The 27,298-nt window shown below is 43.3% G+C and overlaps 1 protein-coding gene across 1 annotated transcript in view; it reads right to left on the bottom strand.

Moving 5' to 3' along the window:
* LOC142947824 (metabotropic glutamate receptor 8-like) overlaps nucleotides 1-27,298 on the bottom strand; it is a 103,319-nt gene that overhangs the window by 54,789 nt on the left and 21,232 nt on the right. The window contains 1 exon segment of the mRNA XM_076089681.1: nucleotides 14,001-14,217. Within this exon segment, the coding sequence (XP_075945796.1) occupies nucleotides 14,001-14,217 (217 nt within the window).

Raw genomic sequence — 27,298 nt, 5'->3', positions numbered from 1 at the left:
ATCCACATTTTCAACTCAGCGACTGAAGTTCCACTTTCCAAATATGAATTTGAAACATGTAACAGAAAAGTATCTCAAAGATCTTGCAAACTTAGCATCTCTTATAAAACAATATGAATCAGATAAAGTGAGGCAGCTAGTTTTTCTTTCCCCATTAAAATTCACTTCCCTTCAGGTTTTCCCCCGACAAACTCTAATGAGCTCATTTAGAGCATCATTTCACGAGTAGTGAAGCAAAGGAGGAGGTGAGGAGGACGGTGATGGGCCATATTTCTGCTGGCTCTGTCTCCCAGCCTGCCTCAACATCTGTCCAGCCCGCTGACAAACAGGAGGAAATGGGACGAAGAAACCAATCAGACCCAGGGCCGGCAGCGGAGAGGAGACGTATCGGTGGCCAGGGTGCTGAACCACATGAAAGGTGGAACAAGTAAACACGCAGGAATATAGTTAGATGAGGGAGAAGCGTCCTGTGTTTACAGTGGATTGTGTTCACTGAGGATTTCTATCTGCTCAGACAGATTCTGAGCACAACAACAAACAGCAGTTCTTTACCGAGAGCAGAATTAAACACACATCAAAAATCTTTGTTTGGATTTTTCTTTCGAAAACCAGTCCAGACTCTGGACTTCTTAACTTTCTGCTGCTTGTTAAGGCAAATAAGAGGAGAATGTTGTCTTTCTTGGCTCATCAAACAAGCAAATGAAATAACAATACAGTCCTCACGATCAGATCGCTACAACCAGGCAGTTATACAACAGAAACGATTCGTTTGATATCATAGGAAAAGCTGTTCCTCCTTTTTTGTTCGTTTTCCTACGAAATGCAGCAACACGTGTCAATTTCCGCTGCTTACACACATACAGTCTTTTCAAAATAAACTTCTGTCTTCACTAGAAACAACTCAGTTATCAACAAAACGAGTTTGAGGAAAAGATCGTTATTCAGGTTAAAATAACTACAAACATTACTGAAGTATGCAACTTGCGTGACAGATAAATCAACGTTAACTTGAGATTTCTCATGTAAAACAAACAGTGGTCTCCTGTAAGACCTTCCCTCCCGCCCTGTCTAGGCTCTTGCAGTCTTCGTACCTCCTCGTTCATGATTACGTGTATAACATACAACTAATAACTTCAATCATGCTCTCGACTTAACAAAGCAGCAACCTACGGTTCTGAAAAGTGAAGCCTTACTTCATGTCTTGAACCTGCATTCTCTCTGATGTCCATCAGGGGGCGACTCCTCTCGTTGTATAGAATATATATTCAGTGTACTTGGCTCCACCCTTCCCTTCACTCTCCGTCACTTCTGGTTCCAAAGAACCAAGATGGCGACGTCCAAAATGCCAAACTCAATGTTTCAAAACGACATCCCACCAATGGGTGACGTCCACCTCGTATATACAGTCTATGGAATGATCAGAGCATTAAATGATAAAGAGACGTTAAAGACAAAACAACTTTGCTCTAGATATGCTACATGGTGACATACACAAAATATAACTGTATTAAATCCACGGGGCTCATTTAAATGAATCTGATAATTGTATCCACGTATCTCTGAGAACCTGATTGTACCTGATAAATACTGACATCCCTTTTGTATATCACCATCTCAATACTCTTGAATGCTACGTTCTGATAATTGGTGCCTGGTTCTTTCATTGTAAGGTTAGAGGGGGGTCAGGTTCAGGTCCTCCTCCTTCATGTGAGATCAGAAGGAAACATGCTCCGATTTCCGCTTCTGTCTTTCATTGTTTCCGGAGGCTTGATCCTTTTGTTTGAAGCCTGCGAGCGCCCTGCAGCGCCACATCCATTATCCTCGTTACCCTCCCCTTGCACTTACAATGCTGCTGCTGGGTGAAGCGTCAGGGCGGAGCGGCGCCGGGTCTGTCCTCTTACAGTGGGAGCGGGTGATGAAATCCACCGCAACAGCTCATTGCCGTGACTCAGTCAGGACCTGCGTGATACCGCTCAAGGTTGTTCTGTGCGTCCGTCTCAGTGAGAAAAAATGAATAAAAATCATTACGCTGTTGTGTTGAAACTCGAGGACGAACCGCGCTGAAACCTTTTCTTTTGATTCGGATGTTTATGAGACACGCTGAGCCAAAGATTCAGACATCTACCATATTTCATACTGTCAGTTGATGCGCGTTGATGCTGGGAAAGAGTCAGGGGCATCAACCCTCACATCACACAGCACAGGGACAATAGAGCTCTCAGAGATTCAAATAGGTTTTTATCATAAACTGTACACTATATGCGAATCCATTGCTTTGTGGACTGTCATTTTGAAGCCTCAAGTTCGTTGATTTCGTCTTCTATAAAATCTGACTTCTTTTTGAAACCAGAAGAGTCGCCCCCTGCTGGTCAGGAGAGATAATGCAAGTTTTAAGACACTAACGCTTCGGTTTCACTCGGCAGAACCGGAGGTTCTATGCGTCAGACAATGCGTCCTCACTTCCTCTCATTATGGATATGTGTACGGGAGCTGCCATTTGGCACTTTTGCAAACCAGTCTCTCACAAAATTAGGTTGACAGGTTGATAGGTTACTCATGCTAATGTTTTGGGTGTATTTGTAGTAAATGTTGGCTGATAAGTGGTCAATTTCTGCTGTGAAGAGTGAAAAAAAACTTCACCAAAACAAAAATAAAATCATAAATCTCCAACTCACAAGTTTCTCTCAAAATCTTTGCCGTTATCCAAAATATACGATCCATTATGAAAAATGGAACACCCAATTGAAAAATGTAAGAAACGTAGCTCAAGCTATCACAATATGTTGGTAAAGTATCTGTGAGGTGTAAGAGCATTTTCTGCACACCTAATATGTGCAAGTTGTGTTCTTATGAAAGTAATTTTAGTTGAATCCCCAATTATTTTCACAGAATGCTAACATGTGTTAGCTAGGAAGCTAACATTATCTAGCTGCCAGCAAACAAGCAACTGGCTCAGATGTTTCAGATGAATATCATTTGTATCACTGTTTACCCAGTCCAGAGCTAGATCCAGGATATGGTTATCATAGCTTAGCACAAAGACTGGCAGCAGGTGGAAACTGCTAGCCTAGCTCCCAAAAAAGGAGAAAAAAAGACCAGTTTCTCACGACACCAAGTCTGTTTGATTTACACGTTAAAGTTAAGACGCAGCTCAAACCTGACGTAATACTGAACCTGTTCGTTATTCCGCTTACCGTTTTGTTGATGAGTGATGTGGCTACCAGTCATTATTATTATGATGTATTTTTAAACCAACAGAAAGCACACTTTCTCTGTATTTCTCTGTATTTCTCTGTATTTCTCTGTGTTGACAGAGGCGGAGAAAAAGAAACCTTTGTTCCAAGTCGTCTCTCTGTGCGTCCTCGCTCCGAGGACTCGGATACAAAAAGAAATAAAGGAAAACGGCTCCACAATGTGGTCCTTGTGTCACATTCGTCCCTTTTTGGCGGCTTTTGTTGTCACAGAGACGTCAGCCTCTGCTGACGTCTCGGATCACTCGCAGAGTAAGATGTGGAGGACGATGGAGAGTTCCTGCTGCCTTCGTGCACCCGGGTCTTGTCACGTTGATTAACAGACAGAAACTTCAGAACAATAAAAAAATGTTTTCCTGTTTCATGGAATTACATCTGTTGTTTGCAAAATAAACATATTAACATCCTGCTTGGTTCTGTATGAATACCTCTCACATTAAATCTATAATATCTTCTTTTTTTTTTTTGAAATAAATTGGACTATCCTGTTCACCTTAATTCTGATTTTTCACAAATGTTTTCAGTCTCTTTCTTGGATCAGTTTGTTCTTGAACTTCTTAGGCGATTGGCCGCCGCCAACGGACGGGGGAGTGTTTTCTCTGTTCGAGTAAAACGTGAGCTGCTTTCAACAGATGATTAATTCTTTGCTCTGGTATCTTGTTCCCGGGGGAGGAAAGGTGGAGGGATCCCTCGCCATGAAATATTCATCCACTCCACCGGCTGAATGCAGAGCAGCAGGACAGGAACCACATCATAGAATAAAATGCTGCTCTCCAGAAAAATAAGGGATTTGGAAAAGAGTCTGACTAATGGACGACCAGGACGAGGCTTGAAAGGACCAAAGGACACCACCACCAACTTAACAGAGACAGTTGAGGCAAGACAGGAAGTACCGACGTCTCATACGAGAGAGAGACAGAAAGAAATAGTTTGAGGGATGAAGACGTACGGGAGGAATGAGAAGAGGATGAGGAGCGGAGAGAAAGAAGAGAAAGTAAAGCAGATTATCTCCTGCAGGCTTTCACACTTCTTCTAAAGAAGGAAAATACAACGCCATCACATCCTCCATTTAATCTGCTGCACACACACACACACACACACACACACACACACACACACACACACACACACACACACACACACACACACACACACACACACACACACACACACACACACACACACACACACACACGAGTATTCCACTGAAAACTGTTTGAATGAGGAGTATCTGCTGCCGAGAAAGGAAGAAGAAGAAGAAGAGAACTCTCTCCTCTGACACGTTGTCTTCATTAAAACATCAAAGGCTCAGTCGGAGTCGAGGAGGAAGCAGATAAACGGCGGCGGTCAGCTGTTCTCTGTTTACCGAAAGATGACTGAAGTTATTACTTCCATGTATTTAGAGTTCATTTCCTGAAACTAACGGAAGAACGATAAGAATAAAGAACAGTTATGGACACTTGTGGTTTTTACTTTTTATTTGTGATTTTCAGAAACAAAGTGGCCTTCATATAAATTCAAAATAAAAGCACAAAATAATAATACAATAAAAAAATAAATTAAAAAAAGAGTATGAATTACTGAAAAGAAAATGTCTAAGTCGTGAAGTGACATAATAGTGACCGAGCAGCATTAACCCACTGATGAAAGTATTGTTATATTTATATAATTGCAGTATTATGAAATGCTGCATCAGTAACTTTACTGATGCAAACCGGACCTTTCTTGCTGCTGCAGCTTCACCTTAAATAATGTAACTGCCTTCTATTAGGAAGGAGTCACAGGGAAAGGCAACGTGTTCATCGATGAGCTCGACATTCACGGCTATCATTCAAAATGCGTCTACAAAAGGAAACAACGGTCATTATAGTGTTTTTTTGGCAGCGGATCAATCTGGAATAAGGCAGGGAGTGATAAACAGTCAGGACTGATGCATGAAGAGCTGCTGAACTACTTTCACTCTCACCGTTTGCAGACAAAAGGTTGCTTGCGGAATGAAGTAAAAAGGTCAATTATTGCCTGACTTTTTCATTTAAACAATATCTGCCCCTGGTATTCTGGGACCTGTTGTATTACATAAAGTTCTTCCGATACCAGTATCAGAAATAACCGGCATACAGTCTACAATGCTGGATCAGGTATGGACGAGTATAAACGTTTGTATATTATCATTTATCAGCTCATTTATGCACAGGACCAAAAACAACACGTCACTCGCTAACAGATAAGTAAATACTGCCTGATCGCTACTGCACATGTGCAAACTAGTACTACACACCTGTGGTTAAACACTTTTTTGCACCCTATGATTTCTCCCTGATAAAGCCACATTGTCAACAACAATTTAAAGTTTGGAATAATGTAAGTACAAATAATTCACAGCTTAAAACATGAATCCAGACATCGGCACTTTTCTCAGCTCGTGTCTTATGATATCTAAATAAATACATTCATCATAGACGGACTCCAGAGAGCAACAACTAAATATTAAAAACTACAAACTCCCTCATTGTTTGGGGGTTTCTCCGTCTCAGGCCTTAAACTCTTGAACTCCTCAGAGAGCTCCTCTTGTCACAAAGCTGTGATTACCGTGAACTGTTCAGCCTCAAGACGACAACAAATGACACTCAAGAGACGAACTGACAAACAAAAGAGCAGCTCTCTGACGAGCCGCGCCATTGGCCGACAGACGCCGCCGCAGCTTTTCAAACCAACATCTGCTCACATTGTTTTTGAAGACGAGCGTATAATTAGCAGCTGCGGAGCTGAATTTAGCTCTCGGGGGCAGCGGGCGGCGCCTCAGTCGGATCGGAGTTCAAACAGGAGTCAGCCGGCTGTCGGCCCAGAGGTCCCGCTGAGAGAGCACGAGGATCCCGGTTCTCTTGGAGGGGAAGCTCTCCTTTCGGCGACAATGTTCAGAAAGACTTTGTTTTTTACTCTCAGAAATCAAACGGTGAGTCCCGCCGCTCCTCCCCCTTCACTGCACACTCTGGTGGCATCTTCCTATAACTTTCATTATGCTTTGTTGCCAGCATTAGCATTTCCACCGCGCATTAGCGTAACATCTCAAAAATGGGCGGCAAAATTATAAGCGAAATTTCAACAAATATACAATGCAGTTTATAAAGATTATGAGAGTGGACCTTATATATCGTTTCTCTCAATAAATAAGACTAAAAACTAAATATTTCTCAATACTTCCTGTCTGTGACTCTCCACTCAAAACCCGTTGGTTTCTACTCGCACCACCCAAACTCTATGATTTCCTAAAACAGCTGCTCGCTTTGGTTATTTTAACGAACACTTTCTGCAGAAAAAAAACAGTTTATAAACGTATCATGTGTGTTTTTAATGTAAATTACAGAAAGCCTGAAGAAATGTTGTTCAAAGAAAGTTGTCCAAAATGTCCCAAAATGAAAACTTCTTATCCGAGACATCTGTCATCGTCTTATTCTTGAACACGTAATGAAATTACATTATTACATTACAGTCATTTAGCAGACGCTTTTATCCAAAGCGACTTACAATAAGTGTATTCAACATCGGTTTTCGAGAGAACAACTAGTCACCAGAAGTAATAAGTGCATGTCCTTTCCTCAAACAAGCATCTAAGAGCATAAACCAGAGCCAACGTACAGTGCAGAAACAAAGGAATGCAATAAGTGCCACAAGCTAATATAAAAACAATAAGTGCAATAAGCTAGTATGAATACAGTAGATGCTAGGTAAGTGCTAAGCGGAAGGGTAGGCCTTCTTGAAGAGGTGAGTTTTCAGCCTGCGCCGAAAGATGGGCAGCGACTCTGCCGTCCTGACGTCAGTGGGGAGTTCATTCCACCACTGTGGGGCCAGGACAGAAAACAGCCGCGACCGGGTCGATCGGCCGCAGGGACCTCTGAGCGACGGGGCAACCAGTCGCCCCGAGGTAGCAGAGCGAAGTGGTCGGGCCGGGGTGTAGGGCTTGACCATGGCCTGGAGATAGGAAGGAGCTGTTCCTTTCACTGCCCTGTAGGCTAGCACCAGAGTCTTAAACTGGATGCGGGCTCTTACAGGTAGCCAGTGTAGAGAACGGAGAAGGCAAGTTGTGTGGGAGAACTTGGGGCGATTGAACACTAGGCGAGCTGCAGCTTTCTGGACAAGCTCCAGAGGTCTGATGGCCAGCGCCGGGGCTCCGGCAAGTAGTGAGTTGCAGTAGTCCAGGCGGGAGATGACAAGAGCCTGGATTAGCACCTGCGCCGTCTCATCAGTGAGGAAGGGGCGAATCCTCCTGATGTTGTAGAGCAGGAATCTGCAGTAGCGTGTAACCGATGCAATGTTTGCTGAGAACGACAGTTGGTCATCCAGGGTCACACCCAGGTTTCTCGCAGTCTGAGTTGGCGTCACCACGGTATCATCAATGGTGATGGACAGGTCTCGGTGCGGGCAACCCTTCCCCGGGAGGAACAGTAGCTCGGTTTTGTCCAGGTTGAGCTTGAGGTGGTGTGTCGTCATCCACTTCGAGATGTCAGCCAAGCACGCAGCGATGCGTGCCTCCACTTGAGTGTCCCCGGGGGGAAATGACAAGACCAGCTGGGTGTCATCGGCATAACAATGGTAGGAGAAGTCATGCGAGCGAATAACAGAACCCAGAGATGTTGTGTAGAGCGAGAAGAGAAGGGGGCCCAGGACTGAGCCTTGCGGAACCCCCGTAGTCAGTATGCGTGGTTCCGACACAGAGCCCCTCCATGACACCTGGTAGGATCGACCTGTCAGGTAGGATGCAAACAGGGAGAGTGCAGAGCCTGAAATAAACTGAAAGCTAATTTATCTATTTCATGTTTGTGTCGTATTGTAGCAGGTGTGGGCACATTTCCCTCCTGTATCATATAAACCAAATGAACGCTGGTGCAGCAGAGCTACTCTAGAGCGTTGTAGGAATAATAACCCAAATAATGATGAAGATAATTAACCAACAGACCGTGACTCAGCACAGAGTGCACAGTCATTTATCACATCCATCTCTCTGTCAATCTTCTTTCCAACAACTTGTTCAGCTCAGACTTTCTCTACCTCTTGATTCAGATGAGGAAACCTGTGAGATGAGTCGACGCAGCGTGATCCAGCCACAGACAGAAAAAGACATCAGTGAAAGTGGTTTTTTTTTAGCTGACAGCGGGTCCCTGAACGTGTCCTGGAGCCATTTTCCGTTCCCCACCACCAGCAGTTCCTGGTGTTCTCTTCAAAATGTTTTCTGACTTTACAAAGTGAAAAGGTGAAAACTAGAATTTCCAGAGACGGAACCAGAGAATTAACTTCTTGAATCCAAACTGATGCTCCGACCGGTTTGAGCTTGGAGTTCTAAACTGAGTGGACGGTGAAGACATAAGATTATCTTTCTTATTTATAACCTCCATCTTAAGGCTGTTACCATTGACTGTATATGAGAAGTGGACGTAGTCGCCGCGACGTCAACCATCGGTTTGTGGACTGATGATTTGAAGCCTCGAGTTCGGCTTCGGTTCGTTTTGGTCATCGCCATCTTGGATTACAGCCACCACCATCTTGTTTTTTGCAACAATTGAACAGAAGTGACCATATTTGGACTGTGGAGGAGTGACGTAGAGACCCTTGAGACGGCGTATACGGCTCTGGTGGCGACCTGTCAATCACCGTGTAGCCCCGCCCTAAAGCATCCCCTGCTTTATGGTCTGTTTGACTCTAAATGGACCATAATGTACTAAATGAACATCATGCTGTATTGAAGAAGACTTGAAACATATACACGTATATAAAAATAGATCAACGGATTTAGCAACAAACGTCAAAGTGAAAGCAGTTTTCTGTCCACAGCACATATAAGAAGTGGGTTCTCCCCCATGAGGGTCACTCCTCATACTGTAAATGGAGACAGAAAAGGGTCCCAGGAGTGCCAACATGGACATGGTTTCCAGTGTCATCTTTCTCGGTTCCCTGCCCGTAGAACCAGGAGAAAGTATCAGTATGACCTGAGCGTAGAGGAGGTCGAGGCTTTCTGGAGTTCAGGACAAAAAAATAAAAAGTCCTTCAGCAGCTGACGGCAGAGAGTTCAAAGACTTCAAAGGCAAATGGACAAGAAAAGATATTCAATCTGTGTTTAATAGGATTACCAAGCCGAGGAAATGATTACTTTGAGACATTTTGATGGTGCTGGTGAAGTGTGATCGGGGACGACTGAGACGGGGAAGTTCCAGGAAAAAATAAAATCTTTTTGCGGTGATATTATGTAAATGGTCCTTTAATCTGTGACAGATACTGCCTGCCAATGAGGTCACTGACTATTCATCTGCCAGCTGGCCCGGCACAGAACGGCTCGGCTCAGCCTGGTGGAGACAGCCACCTACATGTCGGCCCACCTGGGTTCATTGCAGAGACTCTTTTTCCCCAGTGCTTTGGTCCAGGTGTCGCTGATTGATTATGAACCGGGAGGATCAGCTGATCTTCATCTGGAGCGATGAAAAGAGGAGAGCGGTGACTAAACGTCGCTCTGCTACCGGAGCGTCGTCTCGGATGAAGAGGAGTGTAGAACAGGCTGCGTGTAGATGGAAACGGCTGTAAACATCGCTCTGTCTCCATTGCTGCAGTCGTTTCGGCAAATCAGATCCAACTGTATGAATAAATGCAGAATACGTGTGTTACCTGAGTTCTGAGTAAATGCTTTTAGTGGCACCTCTTTTGTTTTCACAGGTTGACCAGCAACTGATGAGACATCTCGTCCTAATATGTAAAATGAGTTAAGTGTCACCACTTAAGCACTCTCCCCCTTTCATTCTCCACACCTCCCCCTTTCATCCTCTATACATCCTCCTTTCTTCTTCTACCTCCTCCTTCCCTCTCTCTACCTCCAGAAATCCTCTTTCTCTACCTCCCCCTTTCCTATACATTCTCCTCTCCTCCATATCCTCTCTACCTCCCCCTTTCCTCCTCATTAAGTCTTCCTCTTTTCCCCCTTTACCTCTCCCTTTCCTCCTGCATACCTTCTCCTCTCCTCCTCCTTCCCTCTTTTACCTCCTCCAGTCCTCCTATACCTCTATATGTTGTTCTCTACCTCATCTTTTCCTCCACCTCTTCTTTCCCTCCACCTCATCTTTTCCCTTCTATACCTCCTCCTTTCTTCTATATGTTCTCCTCCACCTCCTCTTTTCCATTCACTACCTCCCTCTTTCCTTCTCTATCTTGGTTTGTTAAATCACTGGAATGTCCCTTTAAAGCCAAGAGTGTTTCATAACACACACACACACACACACACACACACACACACACACACACACACACACACACACACACACACACACACACACACACACACACACACACACACACACACACACACACACACACACACACACACACACTAGTTGGAGGTGGTCAGGAGGCTCGCTCCACCTGTCGGCTGTCTCGCAGCTCCGCCCCCTGCAGGTTAACGCACTAACACACACCTGATGTCGACTCCACTCCTGTGGGGGGGGGGGGGGGGGGGGGGGGTCTGGGAGATCTGCAGCTGTTGTCATGGAGACGGGCTGCGCAGTGATCCTGTGTCTATTATCTACATCATCTGTGGAACTCAGGCGACATCAGCAACATCTGTCTCAGCAGCTGGATGACGTCATCAGTGGACGCAGGAAGTTAGCTTACAGACGTGTTTCCTCCTTTCACCGGATATCCGCTCCTTTTCTCCTCTTTATCTCCTTCTTTCCTTGTCCTTTAATATCTCCTCTTTTCCTCCTCTATATGCTGTCCTTTCCTCTCTCTCTGCCGCCTCCTTTCCTTCACCACCTCCCTCTTTCTTTCCGACCTCGACCTTCACTCTCCATACCTCCTTCTTTACTTCACTACCTCCTCCTTTTCGTCTTGACTTGGGGTGTTCAGCTGCATGCAATCTGCAACCTCACCACTAGATGCCACTGAGTCCTACACACTGCTCCTTTAAATGAAAGTATCACAAGTAGAAGTGCTCACTATCCTGGAGCCCCTCAACCTATCCTGATACAATGGTTTGTAGGATATCTTACTGAAAAGTTACTCCTCATTTTCCGTGCGTTTTCCTACGAAAGTCCTCGTTTCAATTTCAGCTCATTACAAGTCTTTTCAAAATAAACTTCTGTTTTCACAGGAAACAACTTAGTTATAACTTTAGGAAGATATTGTGGTTTGAATTAAAATAAATACAGATGTTCAGTTGATTGAGAAGTCACGAGTCAAGTGAATCAACGTCGACTCAGGCTGGTCTCATCCAGCATTCGTAGCTTCGTACCCCCCTGTGTAGGGGGGGGGGGGGGGGGGGGGGGGGATGGGTCCACCGCTGTTCCTTCCCCGTGTGATACAAGAATTCAACGTTGATTTATTCGTCGCGTAACTTGCGTGCTTCAGTAACAGTACCTCCGTATTTATTTAAACCCAAACGACAATCTTTTCCTAAAACTAGTTTTGTTTCCTGTGAAGACGGAAGTTTATTTTGAAAAGCCTGCACGCATGTTAAATTTGAAAAACAACTTTTCGTGAGATATCATACAAACCGTTGTGTGAGTAAACATTGGACGACTTCTCGTTTCTCTTCTGAGCAGAGAGCAGTTTGAGTTTGCACTAATAGTTTGCAGTTAACAGAAGTGTAATCAATGCAGCAGCAGAACACATCTCATTTGTTTAAGTCCACTACTTTGTCCTTGTTCGTACATTACCCACAATGCAACTCGACAGATGTATAAATACATATATATATATATATATATATATATATATATATACAGTAGAACTCCCCACCTGTTACCAGACTTAGATGTGAAACATGAAAATAGAGTTCCCCTTTAAGGGAACACAGCTGCCTTTGAACAGTTGTGATAAAAAACAGTTAGAAGGCTAATTATTACCGCGACACGATGAGGCTTTTCACACCAGGAGCTTAAACACGTGTTGTTTATTTTTAATGAGTCATCTTCTGTCGAGTGAGAAGATAATTTAATAACGACAACTGGATATTGAGGAAATAAGCGCTTTCCCACAATCTACCCATTAGACGCTAATCAGATCCAATCAATGTAACCTCTGATCACAGAGATGATTTCCTCCAGCAGGAGGCTTCATACCATCACGCCTCATTCCTGTTGATATAAATACATGTTCGAGGCTGCGAATGAAGCCGTGTGTGCGTGTGTGTGTGTGTGTGTGTGTGTGTGTGTGTGTGTGTGTGTGTGTGTGTGTGTGTGTGTGTGTGAACAGAGCTCGTTGATCCCACAGAGGAGCCACAGCTGCTCTCCGCACAGCGTCTCGTTATTAATCTGAAGCTTTTTAAAAACGCCTCGATCGCAGCCATTCGTCATGATTACGGCTGCTGCTGCCATTTACACTCGGGTTACAGCAGCGTCGCAGGTAAATATGTGGCGGCGAGGAACCAGAGAGCGTGCTGGGCAGGGAAAAATCTAATTTGACAAAACATTTTGTTTCTGTTTTTTCTTTCGTAACATAAAAGGTAACTGCAGAGAAACTGGTGTTTTTCTGTCATCGTGAACTAAAAGTTTGGAAAAGGAAACATGAGGCTCATTGGAGCTCAGACATAAAGGAAAACGCTTCTACTGAAGCAGAGCTCCAGACATCTCAACCATCTCAACAACTGTAAATTCATAAATGTCTTATGTTGGTGCGTTAAATTCATAAAAGGGCTCATGTGGTTTCATACGAAGCCCCCCGAAAAAGTCACAATGGGATTTCTTTTTCAATTCGACCATCCAACCCCCCCTTCCCATCCAACATAAGCAGACTTTCTCGCTCTTTTTCCGACCATCGATGGGTTCAGATGAGGCCCTGACCAAGCGCTGGTGAAGACTGATGTCTGGATTCTCCAACTCCGCTATTCCATTTGAACCCCAAAACCCGCCGCTAGGATTGAAAAGCACGTTTTATTTAGACAGCTGCCACAACTACACTGTTCATCAAAGCCAGAAGATGTAAAAACCATGATTATCAACAAATTTTCGTCTTTCCGACGGTCCTTGAACACATCATGTGCGACGAACGCTTCGGTCAGAAAAAGCAGCCAAAACAAACTTGCTTTTTTATGATTTATGGCATTATAATTGTGTGATTTTTTGAGTTCTCTCAGTCATGATTGTTCTGTTCTGGGGATACGCCATTGTTAGACTACGGAGTCTTGATTCGTAAAGATCAACAGAGCATTTGTTTTATGACCCGCCGACTGCTTTATTTTGAACCACAAACTTTAGCTTTTGCTCTCTGCTTAAAGCATCTTCATACAATTGGTCTACGAGAAGAGTTCACACACACACACACACACACACACACACACACACACACACACACACACACACACACACACACACACACACACACACACACACACACACACACACACACACACACACACACACACACACACACACACACAGCTGATCTCCAACATGCTTGCTACAGCTGATGAATCTCAAACACACCCTTTACAATCCAATCAGTGTCAGAGCTCCTGGGTGCGATAACGTTTTAATCAGCGAGAGCAGAGTCCGATTACCTCACAGTGACCCGCCGAGAAGACCTCTGCTGTAATTACATCACGAGTCAATTACATGACCTCCCGTCCGCTCATCAACGCACGGCCAGTTAGAAACCCACAGTGGCTGTTCATGCTGCATGTCCTCCATCACTCACGGGGGCATTTAATTAATCTCCGAGCGAAACAAACTCTTTCAAATTTCACCGCTCAAGGTTTTTTTTTCGTCTTTTCCCTACCTGAGTCTCTGGAGATCTGGACGAAGGCCTCGACGCCGCTCTCGCCGTAGTTCCCCTCGGAGGCGAGCGTCGACACGTAGTTCCAGCCCATCGCTGTGACGATGTCCAGCATGGCCTGGGCCTGGTAGGAGTCCGGAGGAACCACGCGGGAGAAGAAGTCGTAGCGGGTGTTGTCGCTGAGCTCCGGGGCCGTCGAGGCGTAGCTGATCTGAGGGATCTGTGGAGAGACGAGCGAAAGGTCAACCGTTAGCTTCAGAAGGCGGGAAACAGCAGCCATGCTAGAATCAGTTTGATCCAAGGAACCTTTCAACAGCATCTGAACACATTACATCCATCAGACTGTATCAAATTAACATAAAAATACAGTGAATTATTACTTAGAAAACAGCAGTCTCAATAAATTCGTCGCTTCTCTTCACTTTTTTATCTCTGTAAAGCTGCAGCCAATGAAACTAAAATCTTCCTGCAGGTGTTTCACTATAAAAGGCATTGGGCGAAGGAAGGGTAGAACGTGCAAACTCCACACAGAAGGACCACCCGGGATCGGGGATCGAACCTGTGACAGTGCTAGCCACTATACCACCGTGCAGCCCCCTGATGTAATAATACACATCTGATAATATTGTGTAAATAATCTAGCTTCTCTTTATATCATTTCCGTTCTCGCTTCGTCTCCCTTCAATCGATATTTTCCAACAGCGGACTCAAGTTCTTCAGAATACGACAGGATCACGACTGTTTGAGTAACTGGTGTTTCAGTTTAACGAGTGACCGTGTTTACTGGTGACTTTCAGTCGAACGCGTCCGTGGTTTCGCGTAGTAACGTACGTAAATGGTCGGTAAAGATAATAAACAAAAATGAGTCTGGAATAAAAGTTGATTGAAGGCTTTTGCGAGTACATTCGGCGGAGGGTCACGGCGGCGTCCATAGCTAGCTAGTAATTGATATATAAATGGTAATTTTAATGGTGACGTGTTCCTGTAATGTAAAAATACTTGATTGAAATAGGAGAATGAACTATTCTTCATCTCAGTTTAACAGAACGACTACAACGATCATCATGATTCAGTTACAAGAAGATATAAACAAATGAAATGTGTTTCTCACGAAGCAAAAAATAATGTACAAATATTAAAGTCTCGGCGCGTTATGCGGCGGCACCATAAAAGTCTCGCCTCACTGCAATACCTTATAAAACTGTATTTACCAAACTACATTATATTACATGTTGAATATTAAATATGTCTTGTTGAATGTGACGCCACCAAAGAAGTCTTAATATGTGATAAAATGACACAAACCTGTGAAATTTACTGTATAAATAAGGTTTCAGTTGGATTTTAGAATGTTAAAACACAAGAAAACTCAATCTTTAAACAATTACAATGTCTTTATTTCACCATCAAACAGATCTTTATAGTGGGATCTTCCACTTGGACATCCTGCAGCGCATTTGTTGAGATTTGAACCTCAAGCGCTGACCTTCCTCTGGCTGTTGTTCAGTTCCTTGTCAGGGTCGAGTTAGCGAGCTCTGCTGTTCTGAATTAGGGAGGCGGATCAGGTCGTAGATCCTGCAGCAGACAGGCCCCGGCGGGGCTGCATAATGGTCCTTTAGAGAAGGATTGAAGGGCCGATTGATTTCACTTCAGGCGGAGGCTGAGCGCCGCCCGGACGCCTCATCAGGATTCACAGAGGAGGGAGGAAGACGGACGGCCGAGGGCCTGACAGCAATACAAATGTCAGCGGGCTCGACTCGCACGGCGAACAGGCGGCAAATTAAAAAAGGCCTCTACTGTAAATAGAAACCTGCCTGAGAGGCGACGCTATCAGAGCGCTGCAGGTTGATCCATCAGACAGGAAGTTTATTTAACAACACAAAGAACACGTCTGAGCTGCCGATGCTCCACTGGGTTCTGGAGACCTCAGGTGTTTCCTGTTTGTCTGACGGCTGCGTTACAGATTGCCAGACGGACACATACAAGCGTTGTCTGATCGGACACCTCGAGAAGCTGCAGGGAGGAGCCCGAAAACCCAGAAATGAGTCCGCATCTTTTGGTTTTTACGGTTCCCTCGTCAATAGATATTTTCTGAATGGGTTTTCGGTCAGATGCCTGAAATAAGGTCCCAGTTAACAAGCGGAAGAGATTCAAACGTTACTTTCTTCAGTTAACACCGCTGTGGTGACTTGCTTTTTAAATGGCGGCTGCTAACAAGTGTCTAAATTAGACGACTAAACTTCACTTTAAGATCATTTATTTTTGTCATGTAATTCATTGGATGAGGAGATTGAACTAATGCAGATGTAGAGTAAAAAACAAAAAGAAACACTGATCAACACGTATCAATTTAAAATCTGAACTAACTCGTGCAAAAAGAAAATGTGGAAAGAGAACCTAAACCTGCAAAACACTTAAATACAACACTCTAAAATACAACAAATCAATGAAATTAAGTACTAAGGATTTGCTCTTTTAAACACATTTTTCATTTATTTACGACAAAAAGAGCAGACGTACAGTACATCAGGATGTGTATTTATTTCTTTGATTTGCTTTAGTTTTTTACCAAACTGCCTCCTGAGAACCTCCGTTGTTTCTCCCGACCGTGTCAACAGCAAACATGAAGTCAAACATCTTATGTGGAGACAGATTGTGTGACAGCAGCGACGGATTACATCAGAAATCATTGAGATTCATGGAGGTGACGCCGAGATGAACTCTGATATTTTTCGCACGCACGCACGCACGCACGCACGCACACACACACACACACACACACACACACACACACACACACACACACACACACACACACACACACACACACACACACACACACACACACACACACACACACACACACACACACACACACACACACACACACACACACACACACACACACACACACACACACACACACACACACACACACACACACACACACACACACACACACACACACACCTAAAAGAACTGCAGCTGCATGAGAATATAATGGGGATCACCATTAGCATTAATGATGCATTGGGGGCTGAATGAACTGCAGCATCCATTAAAGCTCCATTAAAGCACATCAGCTCATCTAATATATGTGTTTAATGTATCCCGCCTGTGATTTAAAAACAGCATTATGACCGAAGCTTTGTGAAAAGATTGACGTCATCAAATTATGGCAGGAATAATAAAAATGAATAGCAACTGTGACGGCTTTAGTCATACATGTGTTCCTCGTGTTATTGAACAAATTGAAATCTAACGTCCTGCTACGACTGGAGGACTGCAATTTTAATTAGCTGCCTAATTAGACAGCCGGAAAATAAGCATGTCGCACACTCACGTCTCCATCAGCGGTGCTATCAGCAGCTGACAAACAATCAATGCGAAGCAACGAAGAGGGTCTTTTACTTTGGAGGGGAAAAAAACAAACATGTGAGCACATCAGAAGCTCTGTTCTTCAGTTTGGAGCCACTTTTGAGAAAATGCACTCCTTGTATTTATTTCAGGGTTTGGTTTTAATCTCGTCAAGATTGAAAACATAAACCAAATATTCTCAAAGTTTCCAGAGATATCCAGTTTATGAAGATGGATTTTGGGGGGGAATGTGTTTAACATGAGGCGAACCTGCAGATATAATAAATTCATTAACCTCTTTCGGAAGAAGGAACAGGGAGAAGTCTGTTTTCTTTCTCAGTCTTCTAAAAACATTCTTTTCATCACTTAAAAACACCAAAAACACAGAAGCAGATCTGTGTTGAAAGTATGACCTCACAAGTGCCTTTCTTTTTTCAGTTTTTGGTCGTGAGGACATAATTAGTTTCATTGAAATGGAGGAGAGTTTTCTAAAATATGCGTATACATATAGACGAGGCGTAAGTGGGTTGCCAGACACCTATTTTATTGCACAAAATCTGAGCGAAAACGACCAAAAGATTCACACCTGCACGAATCGATCAGGTTCAAGTTAACATCCATGTCTGTAAATCATCACTTCATCATTTCATTCTGTTTGACATTCATGTGACATTATTAGGATATGAAGTCTTGAGTGAGGTCCCAATGACTTTTGACCAATTTGACCAAAATCTAATCAGTTCATCCAAGAGACTGTAGATAAGAAGTGGACGCAGTCGTCGTGAAGTCACTCATTGGTTTATGGACTACTGACCTGAAGCCTTGAGTTCGGCGTTCTGGCCGTCGCCATCTTGGTCAGTCATCGGAAGTGACCATATCTGGACTGTGGAGAAGTGACGTAGAGACGCCGCATACGGCTCTGTTAGGAACTTGTCACTCACTGTGTAGCCCCGCCCCTAAAGCATCCCCTGCTTTATGGTCTATTTGACTCTAAATGGACCATAATGTACTAAATGAACATCATGCTGTACTGAAGAAGACTTGAAACTAGAGATTGAGACCATAAACTCATGTTTACAATGTTTACTGAGGTAATAAATCAAGAGAGAAGTAGAGTCATTTTCTCATAGACTTCTATACAACCAGAGGAGTCGCCCCCTGCTGGATTAAAGACAAATTAGATGTAAAGATGGAGACATTTTGCAGTGTGGAGGTTTCTGAAGAGTAAAAGCTCTTCTCAATCAGAGGACACGAGATGGATGGCGAGATGGACGGCATCCTGATGACAGCGCTCATTACCCTCAACACGGGACCTTTACTTCAGCCTGCTGAGCCCCGGTGAGGCCGGATGGGATCCTCGGTCTTACACCGAGGACAGACATCTGTGTGTTTTACATCAGAGGACATGAACCCCGTTTCTTCCGCCGTCTCAGGGTGTTTTCCTGCGACAGTGATTGATGCTCGTCATTCCTCGCGACAGCCTCGAGCTTTCTGCCCGGCTGAGCGACGACAGAAGAAATCCATCTGAGGTGACAGCTCACGTCCGTCATCGCTCGCTCTGCGCTCTGATTGTCTTATGTAAAGTAAAGCTCAGTTTACTGTCATCTGTCTCTTTCCTGGACAATAAACAGCTTCGCCCTCCAGGTAAAATCCTATAAGACTCCTGCTGTCGCTGCTCCGTTTCCCTCTCAGGATGAAGTCAGGATGACTCGAAGAGGAAACAACTCAACAACCAGGCAACTCAGGTTTCAAATACATGTTTCAATACCTCAAATTAAAGAAGAGGGACAACATTTATGATTTTTGGGTCGTCTAATCTCTGAATATTTCTCTATAAAGGAGTCGATTCTGCATCCTGTCGTCTCCAAGTGGATATATTTTATAACATTCACCATGTAAAACTACATTTTTCACACAGGATCACTCTACAAGCATGAATTTATTATTATTTCATCTCTATGTTTTCTAAAATCAAGTCTCATTTTTCTTAATTGACGACAGCAATGTGCATTATTTATGCCTTATTTCTAGCCAATTGTTTGGAAAATTCTTGAAAGAAGTCGGTTTGAAATAGATTGAAATATTTCAAACCGACAGCCAGATTTTTCCACTTGTTAAAAAACGTAGTGACTTTTGGGCTTTTGGTCCATTTAGAGTCAAACAGACCATAAAGCAGGGGATGTTTTAGGGCGGGGCTACACAGTGATTGACAGGTCTCTACCAGAGTCGTATACGGCGTCTCTACGTCACTCCTAAAAAACTGGGGCCCATTAATCATTTACGTCTGCTGCTCCAACATCAATACAAAGCTTTTACATGAACGAGGCTTTCCACATCCAACACTGGAAAACGACACTGAACAGCTGAGCTCAAACACTATTTCATTTACGGTATTTCATTTACGGTATTTAATTTACAGTATTTAATTTGGACAAAAGGAAAGTCTGAAGCGCTTTAAAAAAAGGAAATCAGATCCTCGGAGGCGAACAGGAAGTGAAAACACGGCCCTGAAATCCACCTGGGTCACGAGCGAAGGAAACGGGGTTAACTGAAGTTCAGCGCCTGATTAGAAAGAAGCCGAAATAAGAACTGATCCTCCGTCAGCATCAGAAGAGGAGAGTAAACCTGTTTGTGTTCTTCTGAAGCGACCTCACAGTGAGAGACTTCAGACGTCTCTGAACTGTTTCAGATGACACAGAAACACACAGATCTGTGGAGGAAACTACACTCTGACCAAACTTTATTATTGGGGTCAAAATAATGGAAACGACCTCTCTGAACTTGTTATTGATAGAGCCGATGATATGATCACCACGTTCTTCATAAGGATTCCTTTCTCCTTCCACAAGCTTCAAAGTGGTCAAAATGTCAATAAATCTTTATATTTGACGGTCAGGTTTTGGTACGGCTGAGATTTCAATATTTAAGGAACTTGTGTTGATTTTTAAATAACTGTAAACTGTAGAAAAAAGTGACGCTCGCTGTCGATTGTGACTTTTCTTCCGTTTCACCGTTCCTCCGTTTTCACAACATCTTCCCTCTTTTGCTTTGCCGTGTATAGTTGTGTGTGAAAGCGCTCTGTGCTCCTATTGGTCAAAGTTAAGTTTCTGAGGAGACTCGTCTTGGAAGGCAAATAAAATTCTAACATACCTTCTCCGGCCAGAGGCGATTGGGCAACCCGTTCTCACTCTCCACCCGTCAAACACCGCCGCTTGGTCAGTGTGGTTTGATACCGAAGCTTGGAGGCACCCTTTATGAGACGCACCGGGCTTTCAACTCACGTGAATATAAACCCATCCGCATCAATGGCAGAGGGCCAGAGCATATTACACAGTATTAAGAGCCAGACGGTCCCCATAGAGAGGGCAGGAGAAGAGGATGGGCAGGAGATCACTGTTCATGTCCTGTGTTAACGTTGACTCATTTTACTATAGTCTTGTTACTACGTATTTAAATAACAGCGTTTAAGAAACAAACTTAGTTATTTTGCACAACAAACACAATTATTTAAACCCAAACAATGATCTAGCTGCGTTTTTCAATCAACAAAGTGAGGAAACATTTTCATGAACGAAACTGCAAAATGTTCACTGAAGATTTATTTAATTTGTTTTCCCACAATATCGTCTCACAGCAACTAAAGCACGTTGAACATGCTTTTGTTTTCCCAACCAAACCACACGCAGGACTGTGAACTATGTCCTCTGGTGTCAAAGTCTTGAACTTTTTGTTTTACGTCAAACCTTCCACCCTGACCTCTGACCTCTGACGTCTGACCCCCGTGCGGCGCAATAATCCAGGAAGTCGGAACGTTTTCCCCTCAAAATCTCTGCGAAAGAAAAATTAGTAGTACACACATCACGGTTCCTTGAAGAGCAGCTTGGAACATCAGCTGAGCCGAATATTAATCAGGATCGTGGGGATGGAGAGATATTCGACATGCTGCCGGCATCATTGAGAGACGCATTTCCCCCAAATGCAACCTGACAGATCTGGGATCTTTACCAGAATGTAAAATAGAGTCGACCAAAGGTTTGGACAAACAACACGATTTTGAAAAGACGTTGAACAGTATGATGAGGATTCTCATGTTTGCTTCCACCTGATTAAAATGTTTTCATCTTTTTTTTCCTTAATTCCCAAAGTCTGAAATAAATATCAGAGCCAATGCGCCAGTGCGTCCTAATTTTAGCATCGGTATTCATCGGAGAGACATAGAAACCAGCAGACAGCCAGAAATCGATTTGACTGAACTCCTGCTGTCGCTCTGAGCTCGGTCAGACCGGTCCGAGGCAGAGGACACCGTCTCATGTGTGCGTCCGTCCTGCTGCTGCTGCTGCTGATGCTGCTGGCTCTGCGTCACAGCCAGCTGGTCCTGATGTGGCCGGCTGGCTTTTTGGCCTCATAAATAAATTGATAAATAAAGAACACAGCTGCCAAGAACCTCATTTGGTGTCAACAGCGCAAGAGCTGGATCCGCCACAAACAAACACACGACGCCTCGCCTCAGCTGGCCAGGCTGCCTGCTGAGTCTGCAAACAAACGCACCAAGGCGTCAAAGATTTAAAGGAACAGTTCACCCCCAAAAAAAGAGGAAATGTCAACACACGTTCTCACGCCAATGCTTGGTCAGTGCTCCTGAGCTTCAAACGTTTGCCGCTGTACGTACCGCTCTAGCGTCACTTTTGGACACCTCAATATACAGATGTTACATTGTGTCTTTTCAAAATAAACCTCCATCTTCACAGGAAGTGCAGCAAAACCACTTTGTACGGTTTAGGGAAAAGAGGGTGATTGACATTAACTTGACTGACAGACGACTCACGTTACCAGTGACTCTAATGAGTCACGTGACCAACGACACTAATGCCTAACATGACTAACGACCGATGTGACCAAATGTCAATGTTTAGTGCTCCAAGCGTGTTGGGACGCTTCAGAATCAGAAACGGTTTATTGCCACGTTTGTTTGCACACAAAAGGAATTTGACTCGGTGATTGGTGCGTGACAATAAACACATTATGTAATAGTATAAAGACAATTCAGAATAAAACAAACTGGTATTTGACGCATTGGGAGTGAAAACGGGTTGAAGTTGTGATTAGTACTCACCTCTCTTGGCTCTCTATGGTCCCAGAAAACGTCGTTCTATCGTGCAGCGTTAAGGAGAGTGGAGCGTCCCGAAAAATGTAAGCATATCAGTGCAAAAAGAAAATTCCTTCACAGGGGGAACATCTGGAAATGCTTTTGTTAACCTTTTATCAGCTTTCGTTCGGACTCCGTCAAAGTCTGTTTGCACTGATACGCTTTAATTGTTTCCGGTTTCCATCTGGTGAACACTATACAGTATATACGATTTCTATTGTTTTTGGGGGGACTGTCCCTTTAATTTTTAGATTCTATCCTCACTGGGCTGAAGACGCAGAGCGATCGGCTCGTCTCCGCCCAGAGGGGATTATGTAAAGTGCTCGGCTCTTAGGACGGTCCTTCAGTTCAGGAACATTGTCTCCACTCGTGTTCACCAGCTCAGTGGAGTGTGGAGAGGAGCTGCTGCATTATGGATACGCAGTCAGATACCGAGGTGTGCATGTGGGTGTTCCTCGCCCGGCGTGGAGTTGTTTCAGGAGGATGTGTACTGTGTGTGTTTTATGTGTGAACGTCTGCTTTAGGTTGTCGTCACATCTTCAGTGTGTTTTACAAAGGAGACGTTCTGAAGATGTTCAAAATACAGGTGTTTTTAATCTGCAACCTGGTCTCACTCCCAAAGCGTTGCATACAGATGCTTGAGAAGTCGCCTGCGGCGTCTTCGTGCCGACGTACATGGCACCGTCTTTATTACACGCTCATAGCAACGAATGTAGCGCAAAAGGAACAAGGAGAATTCAAAAGTTTAGTTACTTTTAGTGACAACGTTGAGTCACTGAGCCACAGGATGTTACGTCTCTAGTTTAAGTTAGGCTACTTCTTTTATCTCAAACCATGATCTAACCCAAACCAAGTCATTTAATTTTACCTAAACCGAACCGCAACTGTCTCACGTTAAACACTCAAGAACCTCGTAGACACTAAGCTGAGTAACGCCGCAGGCTTCTGCCCAAGCGGCTAAATATGACGAGTAAGGATGAGATTACGTAATCTGAGACAGACCGAACAGAACACGAAGAAGACCAGATCAGAAAGAGACCAGAAGACACTCAGAAGCGGCCTTAACTAGAGCTGAGGATAATTAGACCAAAGACTGTTTGTAAGAAGTGGACATTGGCTGTTTTGAAGCCTTGAGTTCGATTAGGTTGTAGCCATCTTGTTATTTTGCAACCAGAAGTGACACAAGAGCGTGGAGCTAAGTGCAACCGAATGATGAATAAGATAATTCATGAAGTGAAAAACAGACAATGAAAGGGTTAACATTGTAAGACGAAAACAAGGACATTGAAGAAGACTTGAAACTAGAGATTGAGACCATAAACCCATGTTTACAATGTTTACTGAGGTAATAAATTATAATTATAATAAAATAATGCAAGTTTTAGGCTGTTCTGCGTTGGCTTCACTTTGTTCAGACCCGGAGGTTGCCGTCAGATTCAAGCCAATCTAAACTGCAGGATCCAAGAGGAACCAAGAAGACCGCGAACCAAAACCAACGTGACAGAAACTGCAGGATTCTACGGGACCACATCGCTGTTTCAAAAATAAAAAAACGTTCCGATTTCACACCTATTTGCAAGACTTTAGGCGATGGTTCCTGCTGTTGAGGTCTTCTCTCTTGTCATGTTTTAATGTCTAAATAATAAACATTATGATACTATAAACGATACTCTTTGTGTCAAAGTCTTTAAAAGTCTTCAGTTTGAATTATGTGATTAAACGGTAGATTCATTTAATGCGTAAAGGAGAGATTGTTTCTCTCACAGCAGAGTCGACGAGGAATAACCAACCCCGGCAGCCTCTCTGTCAGCAGCCGAGAGAAACTCCAGCAGCCTTCTGCATTGTAAGTATATTCTTTTTTACATATTATTTATATGGGCTGTCCCACTTTAACACATCCAGGCCTCAAACACTGACTGACCCACTTGCTGCTTTGAAGCCTGTGCCCCAAACACAAAGTGTAGCTGAGCCGGGTTGCTCGTTAGTTCTCCAAGTGTTTGGCCCGAAAAAACAAAGTATTGGACAACTTAAGATGTCGACCTGATGGTGGCGCTGGATGAAATGTCATAGGATCACCAAATTCATGACGATTCATCCTAAGGGGAACATGAACGCTTACCAAAATTACAGGTAATCTATCTAAAAGCTGTGGAGACATTTCACTCAAGACCACAACAGTCCACCTCATGGTGGCGCTGGAGGAAAAGTCAGAGGATCACCAAAGTCAGAGGGGTTCTTCCTCTGGGGAACATGAATGTGCCAAATTCACAGAATAAATATATAACTCAGACAGACTGACTACTGTTGTTATATTCAATTACCATCAGTTGAGAAACATTATCGTACATGTTCCGCATCATGATAAAGCTTTTATTTGTGTAAATAAATAAATAAAATGAGACAAAATACATTTAAAAAAAGCAAGTTGTTGTTGGTGTGATATGGGTACTTTTAAGCTTTGTTTCTGTGCGCCTAAACAAAGTCACAAAACAACTACTTAATTCAAAAATACAGAGTAGTTGTACAGGTTAACTGCTGCCTCTGCACACAGAACGTCACTGAATTATTCATGAGCAGTGACAATGAAACACCTTCATGTATGTGGAGTTCTATCTGCTTTCACATTGCTGAGTTTAAGTTCACGTCACTGAATAATCAGTTCACTATTAATTATTAAATACATGTGGACATCAAACAGCAGCAGGAGCGATTCAATTGCTTAAAATTAGCATTTTTAAACACATCGCACAGCAGCTTCATTATTCATGTATAACGGACATTGTTTTGATCTGGAGAGGCTGAATCTTATCATTTATTTTATTTAAAAAAAAGGAAAACAAGCAAGCAATTTATTTGGACTTTCCCACACCCTTGACTACAATATCCTCCATTCAATATCTCAACACAGTCTTTCATAATTACCTTATAGACGCTGAATGTATGAAACCTATTTAATAATACATAAATGTATCAGAGATGTTTTCATCGTTTGCATTGCAGACAGAAGAGCGATGACAGAGCAATAAAGCAGATGTCTCGTGGATAAATCGATATTAAATGAGGACACATAATTATAATTATATCATTTAAAGAGCAAAACTAAAGCTGTGAATTTGATGCTAAATGTACATGTTTGACTCATGAAGGCATGGATTGATACCGGGCACAAGGACCCCAAAGTGTCTGGGGTCCCCACATCTACAGAATGTCACTCAAAGAGACACGTACCAACCAGCAACTCAACGACAGAGGCTCAAAGGAACTACAAAGAGTCCAAAACACTGACTAAGAGATGCAAAACAGTTTAAAAGAGACTCACAACGACTATGAAAAAGGGGCAAAACTATCACAATGAGACACCAATCAACTACAAAGCGGCTCAATAGAACTAAAAAGAGATACAAAACAGCTGCAACGAGACCACAAAGACACTCACAACAACTATGAAATGGGCAAAAGAAACGACAAGAAGACACAAACCAACTACAAAAAACACAAAACAACCACAAAGAGATGCAAAACAGCTGCAAAGATACTACAAGGACACTCACAACAACTATGAAAATGGAGCAAAACAACTACTAAGAGACTGAAAACAAACAAACTACAAAGAGAAACAAATCAACTACAGAGAGACACACAAAAACTGTTAAGAGACATAAAGAAACCCCCAACGACTATGAGAATGGGGCAAAACTACCACAAAGAGACACAATTCAACTACAAAGAGACTGAAAATAAACACAAAACGACGCAAAACAACCACAAAGAGTTGCAAAATAACTACAAAGAGAAACAAAACAACTACAAAGAGACTCCCAACTATAATTAAAAGTGGCAAAACAACCACAAAGAGACACAAGCAAGAGCTAGACAACTACAAAGTCTTGCTCCTATTGGAGATGTGATGGGGCCCTACTTATACAACATACTTGAGTATTTTACGTGAGTATTTTCCTCTTATGCTAATTGATACTTATTTTTAGTAGTAGGACTTTTATTGAAGCAAAGGATCTGAGTTTTTCCTCCACCACTAGCTGCATCACTCCATCAGAGGAGTCAGGGAGACCGGTCCTACATGAAGGCGCAGGTCTACCAACCTTCAGCAGGTCTAATTTGAAAACGTGCTGCGGCTCAAAAACATTAGCATATGAAAAGGCCCGGCTCTCAGCGGTGAGGTGAAAAACACCATGAAAACACGTTTAACAGTTTCATCACACAGATCCTGCACTGATCCCAAATGAGATGCGTGGTTTTTTCTCCATCATTTCACCAGCCGGGAATGTTTACGACATTCATCTTCATGGCTGCCGCTCATTAGCTCCAGCGTTAGCTTCACCCCGACAATTTTAATTTATGGCCGAGCGAAGCAGCTGCCTGCCTCATCCCGCCTTCTTCCTCTTTATATCTCTCCATCCTGCTGATGGAAACCTCACTCTGTCGGGTCGGATCATTTCTCTGCTGTAATGATGATCTGGAGCTCATTTAACAACTTTTCCTCCTCGAGGGGAACGTGAGCCAAAGAAAATAGACGTGCTCCTTGAAGACTGTTGCTGCTTAACCGAGCATTACAGCAGTTTTACATGTTTAACCTCATTAACTATAAAGTTATAGCCTCATCAAATACTTGATCTCAACTACAGAGGAAAAGAAGGAAAAAATACTTTTTATTATTGACAAGCATTTTCGTCTTTTTGTCCTTTAAAAGCAGTTTTCAGAGTCTGATAATATTATTAATAATGGGTTTTGTCAATCCTTTTTTTCTTTGTCTTACTTCTATTTGATGGATGCTCAAGGC

Source organism: Anarhichas minor, unplaced genomic scaffold (genome assembly GCF_050575085.1).
Source record: "Anarhichas minor isolate MPS153535 unplaced genomic scaffold, ASM5057508v1 ptg000011l, whole genome shotgun sequence".
Lineage (NCBI taxonomy): Eukaryota > Metazoa > Chordata > Actinopteri > Perciformes > Anarhichadidae > Anarhichas > Anarhichas minor.
This window is presented reverse-complemented; position numbering and strand designations above follow the sequence as displayed.